Below are 21,406 nucleotides of genomic sequence, written 5' to 3'. Positions count from 1 at the left end.
CGATGGATGCATTATCAGCTAAAATTATTGGTGTGATTAACACTCATTTGACTGCAAACAAGTGGATCATTGCATTGTTTATAATTGAGTTTAGCCATTGTCGCAATGCCTTTGAAAAAATCCAACGACCTTTGAAATAAGAATGAAATATGACAAATACAATATTTATATTTTATTATTACTACACTAATGATGAAGTAAGATCGTGCAATGGAACAATTTCGCTCGAAGTCACAGGATAATGCAAGAATTTCGATCGATATCTTTTCTATTTCTCCAATTTCACAATTTGGAGGAACATTTGAGAAATGGGATGAAAGAGGGACAGATTGGAAGTAATTCATCTTAAAATTTTAGACAATCCTTCCGCCTCCCACCGTCAACGGTCCAAAACTAGAAGAGAAAATACAAAGATTAAAATAAAACAGAAAATCTTCATAATTAATAAAAAAAAATAGAGGTAGATTTTTTTCTTACTCTTAAAATACTTCAAATACTTCTGAAAAACAGAAATACTAAATATCATTTGATGTTATTTTGGTAAAATATTTCTGAAGTAAAACAACTGTTACGTCGTGGGACCAAAGTAATTGCAATTGTATTCTGAAAAAAATGAATGGAATTCGATAGATTCCTTAGAGAAAAATTACAGAAAAAAATGTTTCTCAGCTGAATACACAAGAGTCTTACGAGAAGAAATTTTAGGCAGAAATTTTAGGCCCCATTTACTTCTCGTACCACAAAAATTTGATAACAAATTTCAACGATAATGCTTCCGTGCAGAACCGGAAGCATCGATTCCAAGAATATGAACATGCAAATCTGACGAAAACATTTCGACAAAGGGAAAGGATCCCTCAAACCAAGACTGCGCCTCCTCCTGCATCGGGCAATTGAATTTTCAATAAATAAAAAACTGTCTTCCACACCGTGAAAATAAATTCTGTGCTATGACATCGGTTTTTCAGGTAATACTTATCATATATTTGCTAAATGAAAGTTACGTTCAAATATGTACAACGATGAATATGAAATTAGAATTTTTGCAATATACATAATATCTGATTTAATATTTTCTGGGCTTGTGTGCCTGATAAACGTACAACAGACAACAGTGTACTAGTAGAATATTATTATTATATGTAGTAACATTAAATATATAACGTATGTGAATTTATACGGTTATATCTATACATAACTATAGATTCTCGTGATTGTTCTGTTTATATTATTCTGGTATTTTTGTGGGTTTTATAGTCTTAGAGTTGAGGATGCAGATGAGGGTGGGGCCGAACGGATCGTTCTTAATCTTTGATGACCAAATAATATGCGCGTGGAGTTCTATAGTTTTTTACAGATTTCTTTTGAAAATTCTGTCAATTTCAGTTTCTTCAATTTTTCGATTTTTCAGTGAGACCTTTATTCGTCACACTTTTTGCCAGAAAAATTCCTCTGCATGAATTTTTCATGTTTTTCTTCTATTCTTTCTGGAAAAAAACTCTCAACAGAATAGTATTTTTTTTCTATTCAAAAAGAGCAGGTGCACGTACGAAAAAATCGTATAGAAATTTTCTATACGGATTGCGTATAGAATTCCTGTAGGATTTTCGTAGGATTTATGTAGCGTTTAGACATCTGTCGTATGAAAACAAACATTTATGTAAAAATTTATGTATCGAAATAATTCTTGTAGAAATATCCGAATATCATATACGGAAATCCTATAGAATTTCTATACGTAATCCGTATAGAAAATTTCTATACGATTTTTTCATACGTTTGAAAGCAGCTACATTTTGATTATATTGGCATACTTCAATATGTAAATTGTAATTGGGTTGATCTTTTGTTTAATCTTCAAAATTTAACTTATGTTTATACCACTTTATTCAATATCGTTTAATCAGAATATGAGGATCACAATTTCTGTAGACAAGTACTCAATGCAAACCATCGAATGCATAAAAAAATGGGGATTCTATTGCGTGTAATACATCATTTTGTCAAGAAAATGCTGTATCGGTGTTGAAGTATGCCATTATAATTTTCCCATCCTGGACTTAAGAGGCCAGATCTTACCATCGGAGTAGAAACTGGATGTCAAGTTTATTCGTCGTCAGACGACTATTTAGTAAAATCCAAATTCGTACGCTATAGATACCACGATTATTGGTGATGTAAGAATTTGGGTTTTGCTAAATAGTAATCTGACGACGAAAAAACTTGGAATCCAGTTTCTACTCAGATGGTAAGTTCCATTGCCTCTTAAAAAAAGCCTTGAAAATGATGGAAAAATCGTGAATCGACGATTAAAGACAATTCATTTTGCCCCGCTCACCCTTCCTTATACGAGACATTCCATATCAATTTAAACGCTCCCTAATTCTGGATTAAACGTCCAGTTTCTTAAAAATATTCATGGCAATACGACCCCTGATTGATACCTCTTGGTTGTCGACATGAAACGTCTCATACGAAAAATAACATTTACATTACATTCATATTAATTATCAATTACTCATCGATAGACGATACACATATTACATTGAGATAGTTATGGTTTTCAGGCCATTACGGCGTAGTGAGGGGGAATGTCATTTGATTTCCTTCTTTCCGTTTTTATTTATACTTATAAAAATAAAATTTCATCGCATCGTGGAGAACTGTCCGCTCAAACGGGAAGAATATCTACAATCTTCATATATTTCTCGGAAAATTCATGATATCTGGTATATTTACAATATATGCATTTTACCGGAGAATATATGCAGCATGTGATTTCCGTGTGAAGGACAATAATAGTTGTTCCAATGTTTAATAGTTATGAAAATATTTCGTAATTTTGTCGAGTCAGAGGATTTTTTGATGATTTCAATGAATCAACTGGGGAAACTCTAGATTTTCCAAGCAAATATTTCAGGGAATTAAAGCACCGATTGAAACTCCTCAATAGTTCCACAATTTTTTCAATCGAATACAAATGTGAACATTCAAAATTGAATCAAATCAGGGGAAATTTCATTTCATGAATTTAAAATTAATTGAGAAAACTGCGATGAATACTTCTGTAATAATTCTCCTTTTTTCGTGACCTTTGAACATGATTCAGTGAATCTTGAATAACTGCCCACTCAAACGAAAAGAATATTTGCAATTATAACAGATATTCTTCGGTGAATTAATCATATCTAGTTTATTTACAATACGAGACCGGCACGCGCCTTCTCAACTCCTCTGGTAGTGACGCTCCGGTTTCTGTCTTACGCTTACGCTTATTCGAGATTTTTGAGATATTTCGAGATCGATTTCATTTCTCCTTTTTATGATAGGACGATAGGATATGAAAATGAATTCACCGAAGATATATGCAGCATATGATTTCCGGGTGAAGGGCAATAGAGCTGTTTCAAATGTTATGATAATTTTTCATCATTTTGAAAATTCAATCGGGAATTTTCGACGATTTTAATGATTCAATTAGAAAAAAATCTAGATATTGCCAATATAGATCTCAGAAGATGAAAACAATTCTTCAATAATTCCTTGATTTCATCAATTAAATACAAATGTAAACATTGAAACATGAATCAGAAGAAATTTAATTTCACAAATTTGGAAACATGAGAAAACTGGCAATTGGGAATTTTTGACGATTTTAATCATTCAATTCGAAAAAAATCTAGATATTGCCAATATATATTCCAAAGGATGAAAACAATTCTTCAATAATTCTTCGATTTCGTCAATTAAATACAAATGTAAACATTGAAACATGAATAAGGAAATTTGATTTCACGAATTTGGAAACATGAGAAAACTGGCAATCGGGAATTTTTGACGATTTTAATCACTCAATTCGAAAAAAATCTAGATATTGCCAATATATATTCCAAAGGATGAAAACAACTCTTCAATAATTCCTCGATTTCGTCAATGAAATAAAAACGGTAAACATTGAAACATGAATCAGAGGAAATTCAATTTCACGAATTTGGAATCGTCCGAGAAAACTAGCAATAGATCCTTCTGAGATAGCTCTCATTAGCTTTGGCCACCTTCAAAAGATTCATCGAATCCTGAAGAACTGCCCACTCAGATGGAAACAATATCAATCATCATCTATTTTTCGGAAAATTAGTCAGATCTGATATCTTTCAGCATTCGATTTCCATTTGAAAATCAATAAGAGTTACTTCAGTAGTTATGCAAGTATATCGTAATTTTGTAACGTCAATGGGGTATTTTTATGATTTCAATGAATCAATTGTGGAAAACTCTAGATATTGCCATCACATCGTCGTCACAGAGCCAACGGGCTATACGGCGACGACATATTCCCGAGGATAAAAGCCCCTCTTCCTTTGGAACGTAAATTGAAAGAAGTGTAATTTCATCAATACCAAGAGGAAAACTAGCAATAACTCCCGTTATTTTTGGCCACTCTTGAAAAAAATTCACGTATGAAAATTCCAATGATCGAATCTACTGAATTATCATGTGCAGCAAAACCAATGACACGTCCAATTCAAAGATTCCATCAGCGAAATCTAAAGTCCTTATCTACCTATTAAAAATGAATTTGGTTTCATTTCCTTAATCAATCTAATGCTTTTGTACATAATGAAGTGGATACACAATCATCATAAATATTCTCAGTTACTCGGGAGATAAAACAACCGGCGGAATGCCCTTCACAAAAATGCATAACTACCCATGATCTTCTATTGCATCAATAAAACCTATCTAATTCCATGACATACACTTTGGAAGCCAAATTAACACGCGATAACTTTCAATTTGCAACAGTTCCACGTGAATAGTCCCACGTGTCTCCATTACTTTTATCGAACGCGAAGTGCATTGTATATTCCAATATTTGAGACAACCTTTTATTTTCAAATCACGTATGAAAGATATTTCTCCCCCAAATTTACAATTTTATCGGATACAGCATGATTAAACTTTCATACTGTTTCTATGAAGCTCTCAGAATGAACTTCCCATTAATAAAAAATTTTTTTTACGTACTCATTGTTGAATAATAGATGCGATAATTCATCAGAGTTTATTCATTTATTTATGTGTTTGTTTTCTTTTATTAGATTCATCGATCACTGATTATATCTTGTCGAATGAATTTTTTATCTCGTTCTATATGCGATAAGTTCACCCCAAGTAACCAAAATCCATTCACAATTCAGTAACATTTTCATCGCCCCACACGAAAAAACTTCGTAGAAAACATTAATGGAATTCGATTTTTCTACGCAATTTATTCTATTGAGGTATTTTCTATGGAAATTCGAGCCGAAGAATTTTCCAAGTTTTTTGTTCGATTTTTTAATAAAAAGAGAAGAAAAATAAAGTGAAAAATACTACGAAAATTCATATCAATAAATTCTTACAGAGAATGTATCAATAGCAAAGTTGCATAGAAAAATAAAATTCTGCGGATTTTTTCTATAAAGAGTTCCGATTAGACCCGCTATAAAAATATGCAATAAAGCTGCCAAATCTGTCAATAGAATCGGTCAGAAACTAACAAAATTTTCAATAAAAGTTCAATGATTCTATTGAAAATTTCCGCAGCTTATCTGCGTAATTTTTTCAATAGAAAATATTCTCCAGAAAAACTTTATGAAATTTGATTTTTCGTAGGAAATTCTTCGGCGCGAATTTTCCAAGTTTTCTTATTCGATGTTTCAATAAAAAGAGAAGAAAAATAACCTGAAAAATGGTACAAAAAATCATGTCAAGGAATTCCTAAAGAGAATGTCTCAATAGCAAAAGTTGCCCATAAAAATAAAAAATTCACTAGATTTTTCTATGATTTTTTTTCGTGCGTGACCCAATCCTCTAAATTGCAATCCCATAAGTGCCTTGATTACATCAGATAATTGACGATTATATCGAAGAAATGTAACACAGCCTCGATAATCGACGTCTTCAACGATAATACGAATATCCACAATATACAGCATTGTGATCCAATAATGCTATACAACAGGTATAAAATTATACTCTAAAAATACGTATGGACATCTTTGTGAATTGCTGAACGATTTGACACACCCATACAATATCGATACACCATAAATAAGTAATGCTCTCCATTCATTCATTTGAATATCGGATAAATTAGATGTCAGACACATTGTTAGAGTCAATTACTACGAGCTTATTCATCCCTTTATTTTAATGTATTGATTTTTATTCTTACACTTTAATCATTCAATCTTTTTCCTTTTTTGTGTTTCAATTAGAATTAAAATAATAATCATGCCACTAGGTGAATTGTACGTTTTATTACAAATAATCGCAGATTCCGACACAATTGTCGTCTAGTTTTATTCTTTCATCGTCACATCAATTCATAGAATACTTTCAAGAGTCCAATACTGCGATGACATAAAGAATTCGAACATTTCGAATTAATCAATTAAATGAATTAAAATAGGTATAAAAAGAAGTCAGTTTTTTTCTACTAGATCTCTCTGTATTTTACGTAGAAGTATTAACAGTCCTATCTACTCTCTCCCTAAATCATGAAGCAATATTTTCGGAGTCTCTCATGATTTTTACTGTAGAGAAATGAGAACGAGGAATTTAAAAAAAAGGGATTGGTGAAAAATAATGTGGAAAGGCGTATGGAAACAGGAGGCAGGAAGCTGTGGTTACTTCGACTCATTCTATATAAGACGCGCAGAGATTGGTATCTAGATGGTTCAAGTTATCGAGGTGTCTTACAGTGACTAACAAATTGACAGGAATTTATTCTAAGGAACAGGCGTTTATATAGAAACGTCATTTTGTAAAAACTTTTCCCCTGGCCTGCAGGAGTGGAATATTTTTAGGGAGTAGGTATGGATTATTTCATGTGAACTTAGTAGATAAATATGGTTATTCGAATGTGTAGAGGAAGAGAATAACTAGTCGTTTGATCCAGTCCCTGCAATGAATTGGCTTTTAAAAAATTAGATTTCTGGAATTTTTGAATGCAACAACTTTTTCGATAGAAAATATTCTTTAGAAAAAATGAAAGGAATTTTATTCTATACAACTTATAGTTGATATTTCCTATAGAAATTCCTCGGCTTGAATTTTCCAAGTTTGTTTGTTCGCCTTTTTTCAACGAAAAAAGAATTAAAATAAAGTGGAAAGTACTTGGAAAATTCAGGATAAGGAATTCCTAAAGAGAATGGCTCAATATTGAAGTTGTATAGAAAGATGAAATTCTAGTTTTTTCTTCTATAAAATAGTTCGTATTGGATTTGAAAAATTACATTTTTCCGGCAACAATTGTTGAATATTACTGGAAATGTTCACAAATATTGTTGCGAATCACACTTTTCATACGAATCACATTTTTCACATTTCAGTTTTCTTCTTTAAATTTGTTTATTGGAACAGTGGCTACCAATTTTTTCATATAAATAGTGCAGAGCGGGCAGAATGGATTTCTTCTTCAATGTTCATAACTCAGAAACAAATTCATAAATAAAACTCACTCTAGTCTCATCACAGAGGGGAAAAATTGTACTTTCACAGTTCAACGAGTTATCAACATTTCAAAAGAAGTTAAAAGTGTCCATTTTGCCTGAATGGCCTCTACACTAATAAAAAATGACTTTTTCCTTGAAATTTCATACTTTTTTTCATGTGATAACACAATATTAAAAATAGCACTGCAAAAGCAATCGAATGGAAAGTGTAGCTTGAAAAGAACGCTAAAGTAATAGATATGATCAATATTAATTACTAATTACTGACGTCCTTAAACGTTAAATAACAAATTCTGGATATTTCAAATCACTCTTTCCATTTGAGCTCACTTTTCTTGAGTTTAATCGGTTCTTCAGACCATTACCTATCACGTTGTTTTTTCAGCAATAACTAATAGCTAATAAAAAATCATGAATATCTGCTTCAAATTAAATCCCTTTCATCGAGTAGAAACACAGCATTAAAAATAGAAATGCAAAAGCAATAGAATGGAAAGTGTGACTTTAAAAAATGTATTTCATTTCAGTGAACTGTATAAGTCGCAACCAATTATTAAAATTGTCCTCTCTTTCCTTGAAAAAAAAATCAAAATCTATTTCGTCAATGGAGCTGTCCCTCAGACATTCTCAAATCTTCGAATCTATTGATGGAAGCAATATTGGAAAAAGATTTCCTCAAAAAACATACAAAAAATCGAAGATTTGCAGTAGATCTACATTGAAAAATCTACCAAGTTCACATTTTCACTCACGCACACACACACTTACACTCGCATCCACACATACACAACTTCAAATTCAAAAGTACCGGTCTATATCGAACTGTTCGACCTGCGAACCGCTCCCACCAAACATGTAAAATGATTAACATTAGTACTGGCATTTCCTGTGTCAACTCTACACATGAAAAATTAACGAAAACTAGGGAGGAGGGACCTAAAATTTGTATTGGGTCCCTCCAGGCCCGTCTCATTCAGCTGGTGTACTGGCTGCCCATCTATCGAACTCAATTCCCGAGTCAGGACTGAGGCCCAGATCGAGTGGACTCAGGAAACTCGGCGCTGGACAATTGCACGGCCCATTGGGTTGGCAAGCCCCAATGCATCGTTGATTATTCCGTTTACGATCGTCACGATCCCTCAGCTCACGCTCGAAGCTGTGCAATTGCTCCATGAAGTGGAAATTCGGAGCGACATTGGATTTTCTACTTCGTACTAGATTAAACGCATCGTTCAGACTCAAATTGCATTTGTGCATGAGATATGCTATTGTTATGGTGACAGATCGGGATACACCGGCTAAACAATGGACTAGTATACCCTTGTCCGAGTTTCGGGCTTCCTCTGGAAATTTAAAACATTTATGACAATTATTGATACATTGGAAATTTTCATTTTTACAATAATGTTTAGACATTCAAATTAATGGGGAACTGGCATGGAGTTCTATTTTCTCTAATTCCCCTATTCACCCTTTCTACATAACTCATAGATATCTAAATGAAAATAATTATGGAGAAATATTGCCTGGATATTTTAATTTATCATACAATTCAGTAGCGAAGTAGTAAAACGGTTTAAGTCGACTTATATCCCAGTTGAGTTTTTGAGGAGTATTTCCGAATCTACGGCAGATAGCGAAATTTTCGTTATAACATTTGTTGTAGCTCTCAACCGGCTCTACAAAAAAGGTTATAACGAAAATTTTGCTATCTCCCTTAGATTCGGAAATATTCCTCAAAAACTCAACTGGGAGATGAGTCGACAAACCGTTTCACCACTTCGCTACTGAATTAATTAATTGAATAAATAAATACAACTTTACATTTGCCATGAAAGAATGCATGTATTTAACTTGACTCTGTAATTGGTATTAAGCTGTTAGGTCTATAAATAACAAATAAATAAACTCATTTTAATGAACTAATCCCGTTGGAGTTCAATGTTGACCTGGCGCCCAGGGAAAAATCACATGTAAAAGCAACATTTTATTATACAGCATTAAATCCGCACGTTTAATGGAATATTTCAGTTTGAATTATTCTATTTTTTTTTTTTTTGTAAAAAAAGAAAACTATTAAAGCCGACCCCCGTTCCTCTTAAAACTGATTAAGCAAATTCAATCATTAGCAATTCATTAGAGTTTTAATTGATTCATCTCTTTTTTCACTAATTAGTCATTAATCGCGATTTCAAGTGGTTTTATAGCAACGTATTTAAAGATTTTTCCAATAAATTTCAAAATCCTGCTTAAAATCCGGCGTACAACTCTGTTCGTAGTAATTATCCCCTCGGAAAAGTGATGCAAACATCATAATTTGGGAAGCCTTGATGAACAGTATCAGCCCAGTGGGAATTTTTCAGGGTAACATGTAACATTACAAGAGGGAAAACGCACAAAGAAAGCAATGAATACATAAAGTGAAAGATATCCCCACTAATAACCCATGAAAGGAACTGACAATTGCATGTATATAAATACCCATAAATACAAGCAGAGATCTTATCCCACCTTTGAAAAAAAAAATGGTAAATAAGATAACAATGCTTTCATGTTCAACCGTTTCCGTCGCCCATGTAAGTACACTTTCTATGTTTCAAAGCGGATATCCGTTGTTTAATTGTCTACTGCGCAGTGGGTATTTCAGTGCTGCTCACCATATGGGAAAATTGCTATTCGTAAGAAATCCCAGCTACTTTAGGCGTTTTTGAAGCAATTGCAAACCTTAACGGAAAATCTATTTGAGACACGCCCAATCCGGATATCCGAACGTCGGGGGAGAATATTGTAATCTGTCTTGAATTATAATCCATGCAGGAGATCCGCTGGGAAGATGGTAGTTGAATGTAGCGCGGGGCGGAACACATTGCTGGTGAATTGGTGAAATAATTTTTTGTAAATATCTCTGAAATTACCGGGTTGACGGATTTTTTGCTGATTTAGTTGCTGTTTACGAGCGTTCTCGAGGAATTGTGGAATCGTAATTAAGGAATTGTGGTAATAGTTGAGAAGACTCGTAACATCAACTAAATCCTTCCCTCAGTGCACCGATAGAAGGGATTAGTTATTGTTAAAAAATGACTTTGATTGAAGACTGGGGTCGATTTGGTCTCGGCAAGTGTGCATTCGTTAACGAATAGTTAACGAATGGCTCCTCAAATATGCATTTTTTAATAATAAAATAAATTATGTTATGTTGATAATAAAATCATTAACCAATGTGCATTTGAATAGACTCCAACCAAATCTATTTCTTAATAAAAAAATACAAAAAAGACGGATGAATTTCAGAGTATTTCTACCGTGTGCAGTTCAGTAATTTTTACCGCATTTTTTTTGCAATTTTTTGTGAATTTTTTTGTGTAGATTTAAAGATATCGTCGATTTGATCGTCGAATTGGTCCGTTGAATTGCGTCAGAAAAATTTGAAAAGATTCATGAGTATTCAGTATTCTTGATATTATTAATATATTAATGCTTGAAAACAAAATTTAACATTCTCGTCCCATAAATAAGTAAGCTTTCGGAATTTTCAGTTTTTCCGACATGAAATTTTTACTAAAATTCTGAATATGGAATAATTCCTCCACGTTTTCGAAAAAAAATTATTTCCGGGGTGAAAAATTGATGGTTTATTAATGATTTATGGAAAAATGTTAGAACAAAGTTCATATAATTCCTGTGAACTGCACTTCGATGACGAGATATTTACGAAAAATAGATGTATTTTCAATTGAAATAGCTCATCCCGTTTTGTTACTCCACTTCAATTTAAAAATTGTCGTAATATCTGAATCTAAAAGGAGTGGAGCGCAACGAAATTTAAAAAAAATCCTTATCAAAGAAATGTCCATTTCTCTTACATTCCGAGATACTGACGTGAAATTAATCTAGTCTCAAATGAAATTGACCGATTCCGTTTTACCACTTCACCACTGAGATATTCCTCCTCAATATTATTTATGACTTTCGTACAATCAGCTCGATTGAAACTCGGGGGACATCTGCACGACGTTACTCGCGAATTAAATTTTGCGTTTACGTCGAATGCCAAGAGAACATTGAACTCCGTATATTATGGTAGCATAGTGGGGCATCAGAGGCATATAAACAAGGGTCGAGTACATGTGATGAACTATGAGCGAGCGAGAGGAGAATTAATCTGAGCGTTTACTCCTCCAGTCATAACTACTGAATAATCCCTAAAGAATGACTTCACAATTATGAATATCAATTCGAAAAGTGTTGACCTAAATTATTTACAATTAAACCCTACGACAGGTAATTGATGTTTTTTATTTAAAAAATAAATATTTCTGAATCTACATTGAGATAAAAAAACAAGCTGATTGATTTTTTTGTTTAAAAAATAAATATCTCTGAATCAACATTGAGAGAAAAGTCTTGTTCTCAATCAATTCTTGTTTGAATATAAAAATGTCGTGTTGAATATTTAAAGTGTTCTGAGATAGAAAAAATCCATAGAATTCGATTATTCTATACAACTTATTCCATGAAGATATTTTCTGTAAAATTTTTCAGCTCAAATTTTTTGTTTGATTTTTTAAATGAAAAAAGAAGAGAAGTGGAGTGAGAAGACATTCAAAATTTATTAAGGAATTCCTATGGAAAATGGCTTCATAGAAAGAGTTGCAAAGAGAGACAAAATTCTACTGATTTATTCTGTGAAATACTTTCTATTGGATATTTTCTATGAAAAAACCGCCATACAGCTGCAGAATTCTTCCATAGAATGAGCCAAAACTAATAGAAACTTCAACAGAAGCTCAATAGAAATCCACTAGAATTTTCTACCGAATTGGTTTTTCTAGAAAATTTTTTTGTACGGGGCCTCTTGAATTATATATTTCCTTCAAGAATTGTTTGTGGGAATCTTATTTATTCTTTCAGTGTAAGGCAGATGCTCTCATTCCGCTCAAAAACTGAATAGTCATCTGGTGTTACCACTCCACAACTGATTTCCAACAACAACAAAAATATTCTTACCAATGAATTGAATAGCCTGCGGAAAGAAGCTCGCCAAATTCTGACTCCAGTGATCGCTGATGGGTATCTGCATGTATTTTATAGCACCCGCGCTCTCAAATACATTTGGCAGGTCTGGCGTTACATTAAGTATGTACTGTATCCGATGGCGTGCCAGAGCCTCGTGATCTTCACTGTTTGCTGCATTGCCGAGATATAGATGTGGTAGAATTTCCACAGGGAAGTCTTTATCCTCATCTGGGCCTACTTGTAATTTGAAATAGTCATTCCATTTTTAGTGCTTTTTTTAACGATTCAGGAGGGAAATTGTAAATCGTGATGTGTCCAATTCGACATTTTTATTGGTATTCGACCTTCGTTCGATTCTTTTGGTAATGAATATTCTTAGAGTAGAATGTCAAGGGACCATTTTTCTATCTGACGAAAATGTTCAACGAAATATGTCTTTCGACATTTATTGCTGGAACAGCTCAGTATCGACAAAGTTTCCTAATGAGTCATTTTGGGATGCATTAATTATATTGGTAATTATTTTTTTCAGAGCAAAATGCTCTAAAAAAGTGTAAAACGTCGTCTGGCATTTTCGTTTTGTACATGTGAGCAAATTTTCAAAAAAACTATTTTCTGATATTTCTTCTTAAAGCAAGTAATTGTTGAGATTATTCAATCATAAGGAATTCATTAAGAATATTATATTCAAATGAATGATTTTGCTCTTCATTAATTGACTCGATAGTGTGTTTTTTCAAAGCAGAATGTCCAGCAAATATTTTCGAAGCTGAAGAAAATAAAAAAAAAAACAGTTTTGTGATATTTTCTCCGAAAACGATTCGGTACCGAAATGATTCCGTCATTGGGAATTCTTTGACGATATGATAATCCAATTGAGTCATTTTGAAAATACCAGAAGGGATTTTTGTAGCTGAGGAAATTTCCAACAAAACTGTCTTTTGACATTTCCTCTTAAAATAACTAATTATTGAGATTATTCAATCATTAGCAGCTTATTAAGATCATTCTATTCCGATGAGTCATTTTGCTATTCATCGCTTGACTCGATGTTTTCTCAGAGCAAAATGTTCAGCAAGTATTTTTAAAACTGAAAAAAATGAAAAAAAAAACAGTTTTCTGATATTTTTACGGAAATAATTCCATCATTAGGAATTCATTGACGATATGATATTCCAATTTAGTCATTTTGCCATTTATTAACTGTGCAATCATCTCAGTGACGAGTGTTCAGAGAAAAATATCAGAAGACTTGTTTATAACTAAGGAAATTTCCGACAAAACTGTCTTTTGACATTTCCTCTTAAAATAACTAATTATTAAGATTATTCAATCATTAGCAACTTATTAAGGTCATTCTATTCAAATGAATCATTTTGCTATTCATCGCTTGACTCGATGTTTTTTCAGAGCAAAATGTTCAGCAAGTATTTTTAAAGCTGAAAAAAATGAAAAAAAATAGTTTTCTGATATTTTTACAGAAATAGTTCCATCATTAGGAGTTCTTTGATAATATGATATTCAAATTTCGTCATTTTGCCATTTATTAATTGTTCAATCATCTCGGTGACGAGTGTTCAGAGAAAGTGTATTCAGAGAAAAATACCAGAAGACTTTTTTTATAACTAAGGAAATTTCCGACAAAACTGTCTTTTGACATTTCCTCTTAAAATAACTAATTATTGAGATTATTCAATCATTAGCAGCTTATTAAGATCATTCTATTCCGATGAGTCATTTTGCTATTCATCGCTTGACTCGATGTTTTCTCAGAGCAAAATGTTCAGCAAGTATTTTTAAAACTGAAAAAAATGAAAAAAAAACAGTTTTCTGATATTTTTACGGAAATAATTCCATCATTAGGAATTCATTGACGATATGATATTCCAATTTCGTCATTTTGCCATTTATTAATTGTTCAATCATCTCGGTGACGAGTGTTCAGAGAAAGTGTATTCAGAGAAAAATACCAGAAGACTTTTTTTATAACTAAGGGAATTTTCGACAAAACTGTCTTTTGACATTTCCTCTTAAAATAACTAATTATTAAGATTATTCAATCATTAGCAACTTATTAAGGTCATTCTATTCAAATGAATCATTTTGCTATTCATCGCTTGACTCGATGTTTTTTCAGAGCAAAATGTTCAGCAAGTATTTTTAAAGCTGAAAAAAATGAAAAAAAATAGTTTTCTGATATTTTTACAGAAATAGTTCCATCATTAGGAGTTCTTTGATAATATGATATTCAAATTTCGTCATTTTGCCATTTATTAATTGTTCAATCATCTCGGTGACGAGTGTTCAGAGAAAGTGTATTCAGAGAAAAATACCAGAAGACTTTTTTTATAACTAAGGGAATTTTCGACAAAACTGTCTTTTGACATTTCCTCTTAAAATAACTAATTATTAAGATTATTCAATCATTAGCAACTTATTAAGGTCATTCTATTCAAATGAATCATTTTGCTATTCATCGCTTGACTCGATGTTTTTTCAGAGCAAAATGTTCAGCAAGTATTTTTAAAACTGAAAAAAATGGAAAAAAAACAGTTTTCTGATATTTTTACGGAAATAATTCCATCATTAGGAATTCATTGACGATATGATATTCCAATTTAGTCATTTTGCCATTTATTAATTGTGCAATCATCTCAGAAAGTGTATTCAGAGAAAAATACCAGAAGACTTTTTTGTAACTAAGAAAATTTCCAAGAAAATTGTCTTCTGACACTTCCTCTTAAAACAACTAATCACGGAGGTGATTCAATCATTACCAATTCATCAGAAATTTCAATTGATTGATTTTTCCCTTCAATAATTGGCGAATCATCACGGTATTAAATAATTTATACCAAAGTATCTGAAGGTTTTTTTGTAGCTGAGAAAACATCTCTCAAAATTTTGTAGTGTCTCACAGTTTTGTAATCCATAAATATCGAGACAAATGAAAATTCATAAGATGTGAAGAATAAACTGTTCAGTTTTGTTTAGCTGCGCTTTACTACTTCACTCCTGAATTCATATCACCCACTTATCAGTACACAATGACAATGAGTCAATATCTGAGTCAACTACTGGTATCTTACCAACAGAATCACAAGTACTGTCGCTGTCACTGTCCGAATAGGCTCTCGTGGGAGGTGTGGAAATCCTCAACGATCGCAATCCCATTAGTTCCCCAACATTCGTATCCTGACCGGTTTGTCCTTCAGTGTTGGCCTGACTACCCTCGCACCACTCTGGATATCGGTCTCGGAATGCCCCAAAGCCTCCTACAACGCCAGGTTTCACCGTAGTATCAATGATATTTCAATAGTCAAATGATAAAACGAGCCAAGTCGGTTTTCCCTCTACAATATCACATTTTTTACAGGATATTTTCGAATCCATGAGATGTTGGTGTTATCTCTTATTGGTTATATCCATTTGTAAAAGGGAAAGTACCAAAGTCGAGAGATATAGCGGAATTATTTTCCGTACTCTTCTTGTAGCGCTCATTCTCCTTTACAAAAAAGGTCTTGAGGGTATCCAAGTACGTTAGCTATTTTTTTTTTGCGAAATGCTTTTCTACTTTTGTAATCGAACATCAGAGCTTTCATTTGAGCCCTATTTGACCCTAAGTTTCTGGACTTTTTACCATGAATTTGTTATTTAAACTTTGTAGGTCTGGATTTGAAAAATATTTTAAAAATCCGAAAAAGATTAGAAAGTGAACTTTAGGAAGGAGATTGATGAAATAATATAAAAAGTGTAATTTTTGAAAATTACGAGCATTTTCTATAAATAGTTTATAAAAAAAATAAAAATATGAAGTTTAAAAGTTTAAACAATTTCACGTATTTATTTATAAACGACGAATGTGTAAAAACATAATAATTCTGTGCAAAATGGAATTTGAAAGACACTGAATATTTATGATTTTTTTCAAATTTCTCTCACGCAATTTAATTAACAAATTTGATGATTGAAAAGGGCTGAATGGATAGTGTAGTCTGCACCACACTGCAAGGATGCTTGAATGTCCTTAAACCGTTTTTCATCACGCTGTGACGAAAAGTGAACTTTTCGGCACGCTCCGCGTGCCTAAAAGTCCAATTTCCCCCACATTGTGATGAAAAATATTGTTCATAACTCGTGAAAAAATGTTTTTTAGCTCGTTACGAAATATACTATTATCGCTTCGGTACTGAATGATATTTACATCCGCACGACTTATTGGTCACGTAATTGGCCTCATCTATTCAACTGAAATATTCGATACCAAAACAAATCTGTTTATATTATAAAAATCTATATTATAGAAATCCAAATCGGCTTCCGGTGATAAAAATTTGGTACTCGAAATTAAGACTTCGAAATTAAGGGTCACAAGGATCAGATTAAAGTCCCAAACAAGGGCAAGAAGGTCTAAATAAGTGTCACAAAGATCAGATGAAGGGTCACAAGAGTCAGAATAAAGATCCAAATAAGGGACATAGGAGTCAAAAACCAAGGCTAAGAAACAAAGGATCACCAGGGTCAAAATAAGGTTCACGAGGGTCAGATTAAGCATCCAAATGAGGATCACAAGAGTCAGATTAAGGATCACAAAGGTAAGATTAAGGGTCCAAATAAGGGTCATGGGAGTCAGAAACTAAGGGTCACAAGGGTCAAAATAAGGGTCTCAATATCTCTCAATATCTCTCCATATTATAAAAATTCAAATCGAAATCCAAAAATTCAAGGTCAGAAATGAAAGGTCAAAATGGGGGTCACGAGGGGCACAATGAGGGTCAGAATGAGGATTACGAGGATGAGATTAAGGGTCACAAGGATCAGACTAAGGTCATGGGGGTCATATGGGGATTGGCGAGCGGAGCGAGCAGGGGGCGTAGCCCCCTAGTAATTCTATATTAATAAAAATTCTATATTATAAAAATGAACGAGGGTTATAATGGGGGTCAGAATAAAAGCCACGAGGATCAGATTAAGGGTCACAAGGGTCAGAATAAGGTCATGGGGGTCAAAATAAGAGTCAGAATAAGGTCCATGGGGGTTATATGGGGCTCTCTCTACATTATCAAAATCCAAATCGACTTCTGATGATGAAAATTTCGTATTCAAAATTAAGACTCTAAAATTACGGGTCAGAAACTAATTCCTTAGTTCTCTAGTACCCCTACGGTCACAAGGGTCCGAATAAGGGGGTCATATGGGGGTTGGCGAGCCCCCTAGTACACAAATAAAATTCTCGATCAACTCGATATATCCAAAAATGTCAATCTGCGTGAAATAATTGATCAACTGGGACAAAAAACCGCTCTAAAAAATTTCCACACCAAAAACCGCTCTGAAAAATGAATTTTTCCTCTGCATTGTCAACAATTATCTCTCCACCCGCGGACCTAACTGACCCTATAAATGGCTTCAACTAAAACATTCAATACCAAAAAAATGAATAAATAACCCCCTTGATCAGCCCTCCACCCCAAAAGCCCCGAGCACTCCAACGACTCCCCCATTCCCCCGTAAAAAGCAAAACGTTAATAAAAAACGTTAACCCCCCTCCCCCAAGAACAAACAAAGCCGTCTGAAAGGGTGAATGGGCTGCCCATGCCCTTGCCCATACCCCCAGCATTCCCTGAAATCAGATGTTAAAGGAAAAAGAAAGGAAAGCCTAACGCCAGCTCTCAAATCAATATTTCATTCACAACTCGATGCCGGCTGCCTCGTCCATCACTTCAGCTGATATCTCCCCGATACCATCACGTGATGAATACCAACATTTCCGGTCTGATATTCCGTCGACAGACGACGATATCACTTCACCAGAAAAATCCCCTCCCCCCTGCAATCTCCCTCAATCAATAATTGTGCAATCACCCCCCATAATTTCCCCCGATTTATAAATGGATAATTAAATTCCATCTCGTTGGCCAACAGGGTCGCCCACGCTGATCAATCCAGCCATAATAAAAAAATACTGATTAAAAAATCTCACCGATGAGTGTCGCAACGCAGCCGCCGCAGTTCCTCAGTCGCCTGCTGAGCACCTGAATAGTCTCCCCCTGATGTCCAGCTGGATCAGTGTTGTCCCCAACGAGTATGAACGTCCCCCGATTATCGTCGTCCCCATACAAAAACGCCTCGACCCTGTTCCTGAGCTCAATGCACCTTATTGTCGCTAATAAGTCAACTTTGCCAGCAGCAAGACGCCTCAGCATGATGCTGGGTATGGCCAGTGGCACCGAGCCCCTGACATGAGCCTCTAAAAAGTCCAAATGTCCTCTGCAATCGAGTATGAGTAACCTCTCAGGTCCCCCCTGAGCCCTCAACTCCCTGAACAGCCACTCGGCCCTCACAAAGCCCTCCTCACTCATACCCTCCCCCGGCATTGTGCCTTATTCCCCGTCGCATAAACCCCAGAATCACCTGATCGCTCACTAATCAACGGCCCAAGCCCAAAGCCCCCGATCACTTCACGACAATTAACCTCTCAACATCATAAACAACGAGATCCACTGGAGCCAACCGACTCCGCGAGAGTCCCAGCTCCCCATTATTGATCCACCCAGCGTATTTACTCGCTATCACAACCTCAGCGTTGATTAAAAATACTGTTGATCCAGCAAATTCCCCGGCACTGTCGCACCCTCGATTAAAACCCCGTGAACAAATTTGCCAGTATCAACACTTGGCTCTTATCATCCCTCCTCGCGCCGCTGTTCCTCTTCCGGTGATAAAAAAATTGACCGCCTCCTCTCTCGCTCTCTCTCATGGTACCCACTGATCGCTCATGGAGGGATGCTGCGCGTAACGGCCCAGTCGCTCGCCCAATTCTGTGTTCCCTGTTTATTATTTATCCCGCATTCTCACTTTTCACTTAAAACCGGCAGTCACTCAGTGCCACTGTTGCTCCGTCACTTCACTTTAGTCTCCCACATCGCGAATCTTGTGATAACGCGTTCTTCCCTCGTTGACAATTAAAAAATTGACAATTGTCAGTCACTCGGTGGCTCTTAAACCCCTGGGATTAATATTCAACCGCATACCCCCGGGTCAATTGCACTCCAAACCGATATCTCTCGGTGTCTCATCAGTCACTCGATAATTCCACACGGTAGCAGCCCCCCACGAACGATATTTCAGTCGTCTTGAACAAGCCACAGTGGCCCTGGCACACAGCAGGCTTGGAACTTGTCAAGTGCCCACGATGGTCGGAGCGGAGAGGCAGCCACACCTTGCCACTAGCGTCCTTCCTTGGAGAATGGGCAAATGGCGGCGGGCACGATGAGCGCAGAGAGGGACCCTCAGCTCTCATTGGAGGAAAGTCACATGGTACAGGGCAGCCAGCCAATCGGGGAGGAGACTGACGTCAGTTCATTGACAAAAGATGTTTTCATTAACGAGGCGTGGGTTGTGTCGGGAGTTTGGGGGGAACTCGGCGCGCACGCGAGGGCAAGTGGTAAATAACAGGGAGAGGGGAGAGGGTGGTGCGAGCGGCGCGGTGAGGAGAGGAGAGGAGAGGTGAGTAGATACTAGATCCGAGCTGCCCTACCACCCACGTCCTTATACCCACGGGGAAAGATTTTTTACATTATTTCCTTTTTCGGGGGAAATAACTGGAGATTGCGTGGTTTGATTATTTCGGAGGTATTTTTGAGTGGGTTAAATGGTGGATGTGGGGGCTTGGGAGGGAGAGGGGGATTCATGAATGAAGTCAGGTAGAAGGAATTGTTTTTTATTTAGAATAAAAAAGGAGATTTTTTCGTCTTTGTGATAAACTTTGACTGATTGGAAATGTTCTTTGAAAAGTTGGGTGTTTACACTCCTCATGTCATTATCTCATTCGATTCACAATTTCACGAGTTGAATTGAGATTGTGAATACTTCTTTTTTGGTGGAAATAACTGGAGATTGCGTGGTTTCATTATTTCGGAGGTATTTTTGAGTGGGTTAAATGGTGGATGTGGGGGCTTGGGAGGGAGAGGGGGATTCATGAATGAAGTCAGGTAGAAGGAATTGTTTTTTATTTAGAATAAAAAAGGAGATTTTTTCGTCTTTGTGATAAACTTTGACTGATTGGAAATGTTCTTTGAAAAGTTGGGTGTTTACACTCCTCATGTCATTATCTCATTCGATTCACAATTTCACGAGTTGAATTGAGATTGTGAATACTTCTTTTTTGGTGGAAATAACTGGAGATTGCGTGGTTTCATTATTTCGGAGGTATTTTTGAGTGGGTTAAATGGTGGATGTGGGGGCTTGGGAGGGAGAGGGGGATTCATGAATGAAGTCAGGTAGAAGGAATTGTTTTTTATTTAGAATAAAAAAGGAGATTTTTTCGTCTTTGTGATAAACTTTGACTGATTGGAAATGTTCTTTGAAAAGTTGGGTGTTTACTTTGCTCATGTCATTATTTCATTCGATTCACAATTTCATGAGTTGAATTGAGATTGTGAATCCTTCTTTTTTGGTGGAAATAACTGGAGATTGCGTGGTTTGATTATTTCGGAGGTATTTTTGAGTGGGTTAAATGGTGATTTGTGAGGGCTTGGGAGGGAGAGGGGAATTCATGAATGAAGTCAGGTGGAAGGAGGTGGATTAGGCAAGGGGAGGTGTTGATACATCGTTGGTTTTTTAGGTTTTTTAAAATACAAAAGGAGGGTTTTTTCTTTTTGTTATGAATGGCTTTTTTGGGGGCTTGGAAGGGAGAGGTGAATTCATGAATGAAGTCAGGTGGAAGAAATTGTTTTTTATTTAGAATAAAAAAGGAGATTTTTTCGTCTTTGTGATAAACTTGGACTGATTGGGAATGTTCTTTGAAAAGTTGAGTGTTTACACTCCTCATGTCATTATCTCATTCGATTCACAATCTCATGGGTTGAATTGAGATTTTAATTCCT

At 35.1% G+C, this 21,406-nt stretch overlaps 1 protein-coding gene across 1 annotated transcript; it reads right to left on the bottom strand.

Annotated features, from left to right (window-relative positions):
* Positions 1-7,109: 7,109 nt before the first annotated feature.
* On the bottom strand, positions 7,110-19,747 carry LOC107039853 (dual specificity protein phosphatase Mpk3). The gene is made up of 4 exons (XM_015259694.1): positions 18,502-19,747; positions 15,608-15,793; positions 12,510-12,755; positions 7,110-8,845 (listed from the first exon to the last, which is right to left on the bottom strand). Exons 1-4 carry the CDS (start codon positions 18,893-18,895, stop codon positions 8,472-8,474), a joined length of 1,200 nt encoding a protein of 399 aa, XP_015115180.1. The 5' UTR covers positions 18,896-19,747; the 3' UTR covers positions 7,110-8,471.
* Positions 19,748-21,406: the final 1,659 nt, after the last annotated feature.

Source organism: Diachasma alloeum, unplaced genomic scaffold, assembly GCF_001412515.2.
Source record: "Diachasma alloeum isolate Michigan unplaced genomic scaffold, Dall2.0 Dall_scaffold_00308, whole genome shotgun sequence".
NCBI lineage: Eukaryota > Metazoa > Arthropoda > Insecta > Hymenoptera > Braconidae > Diachasma > Diachasma alloeum.
Note: the sequence above shows the minus strand (reverse complement) of the source record. Positions and strands in the feature narration are given on the sequence as shown.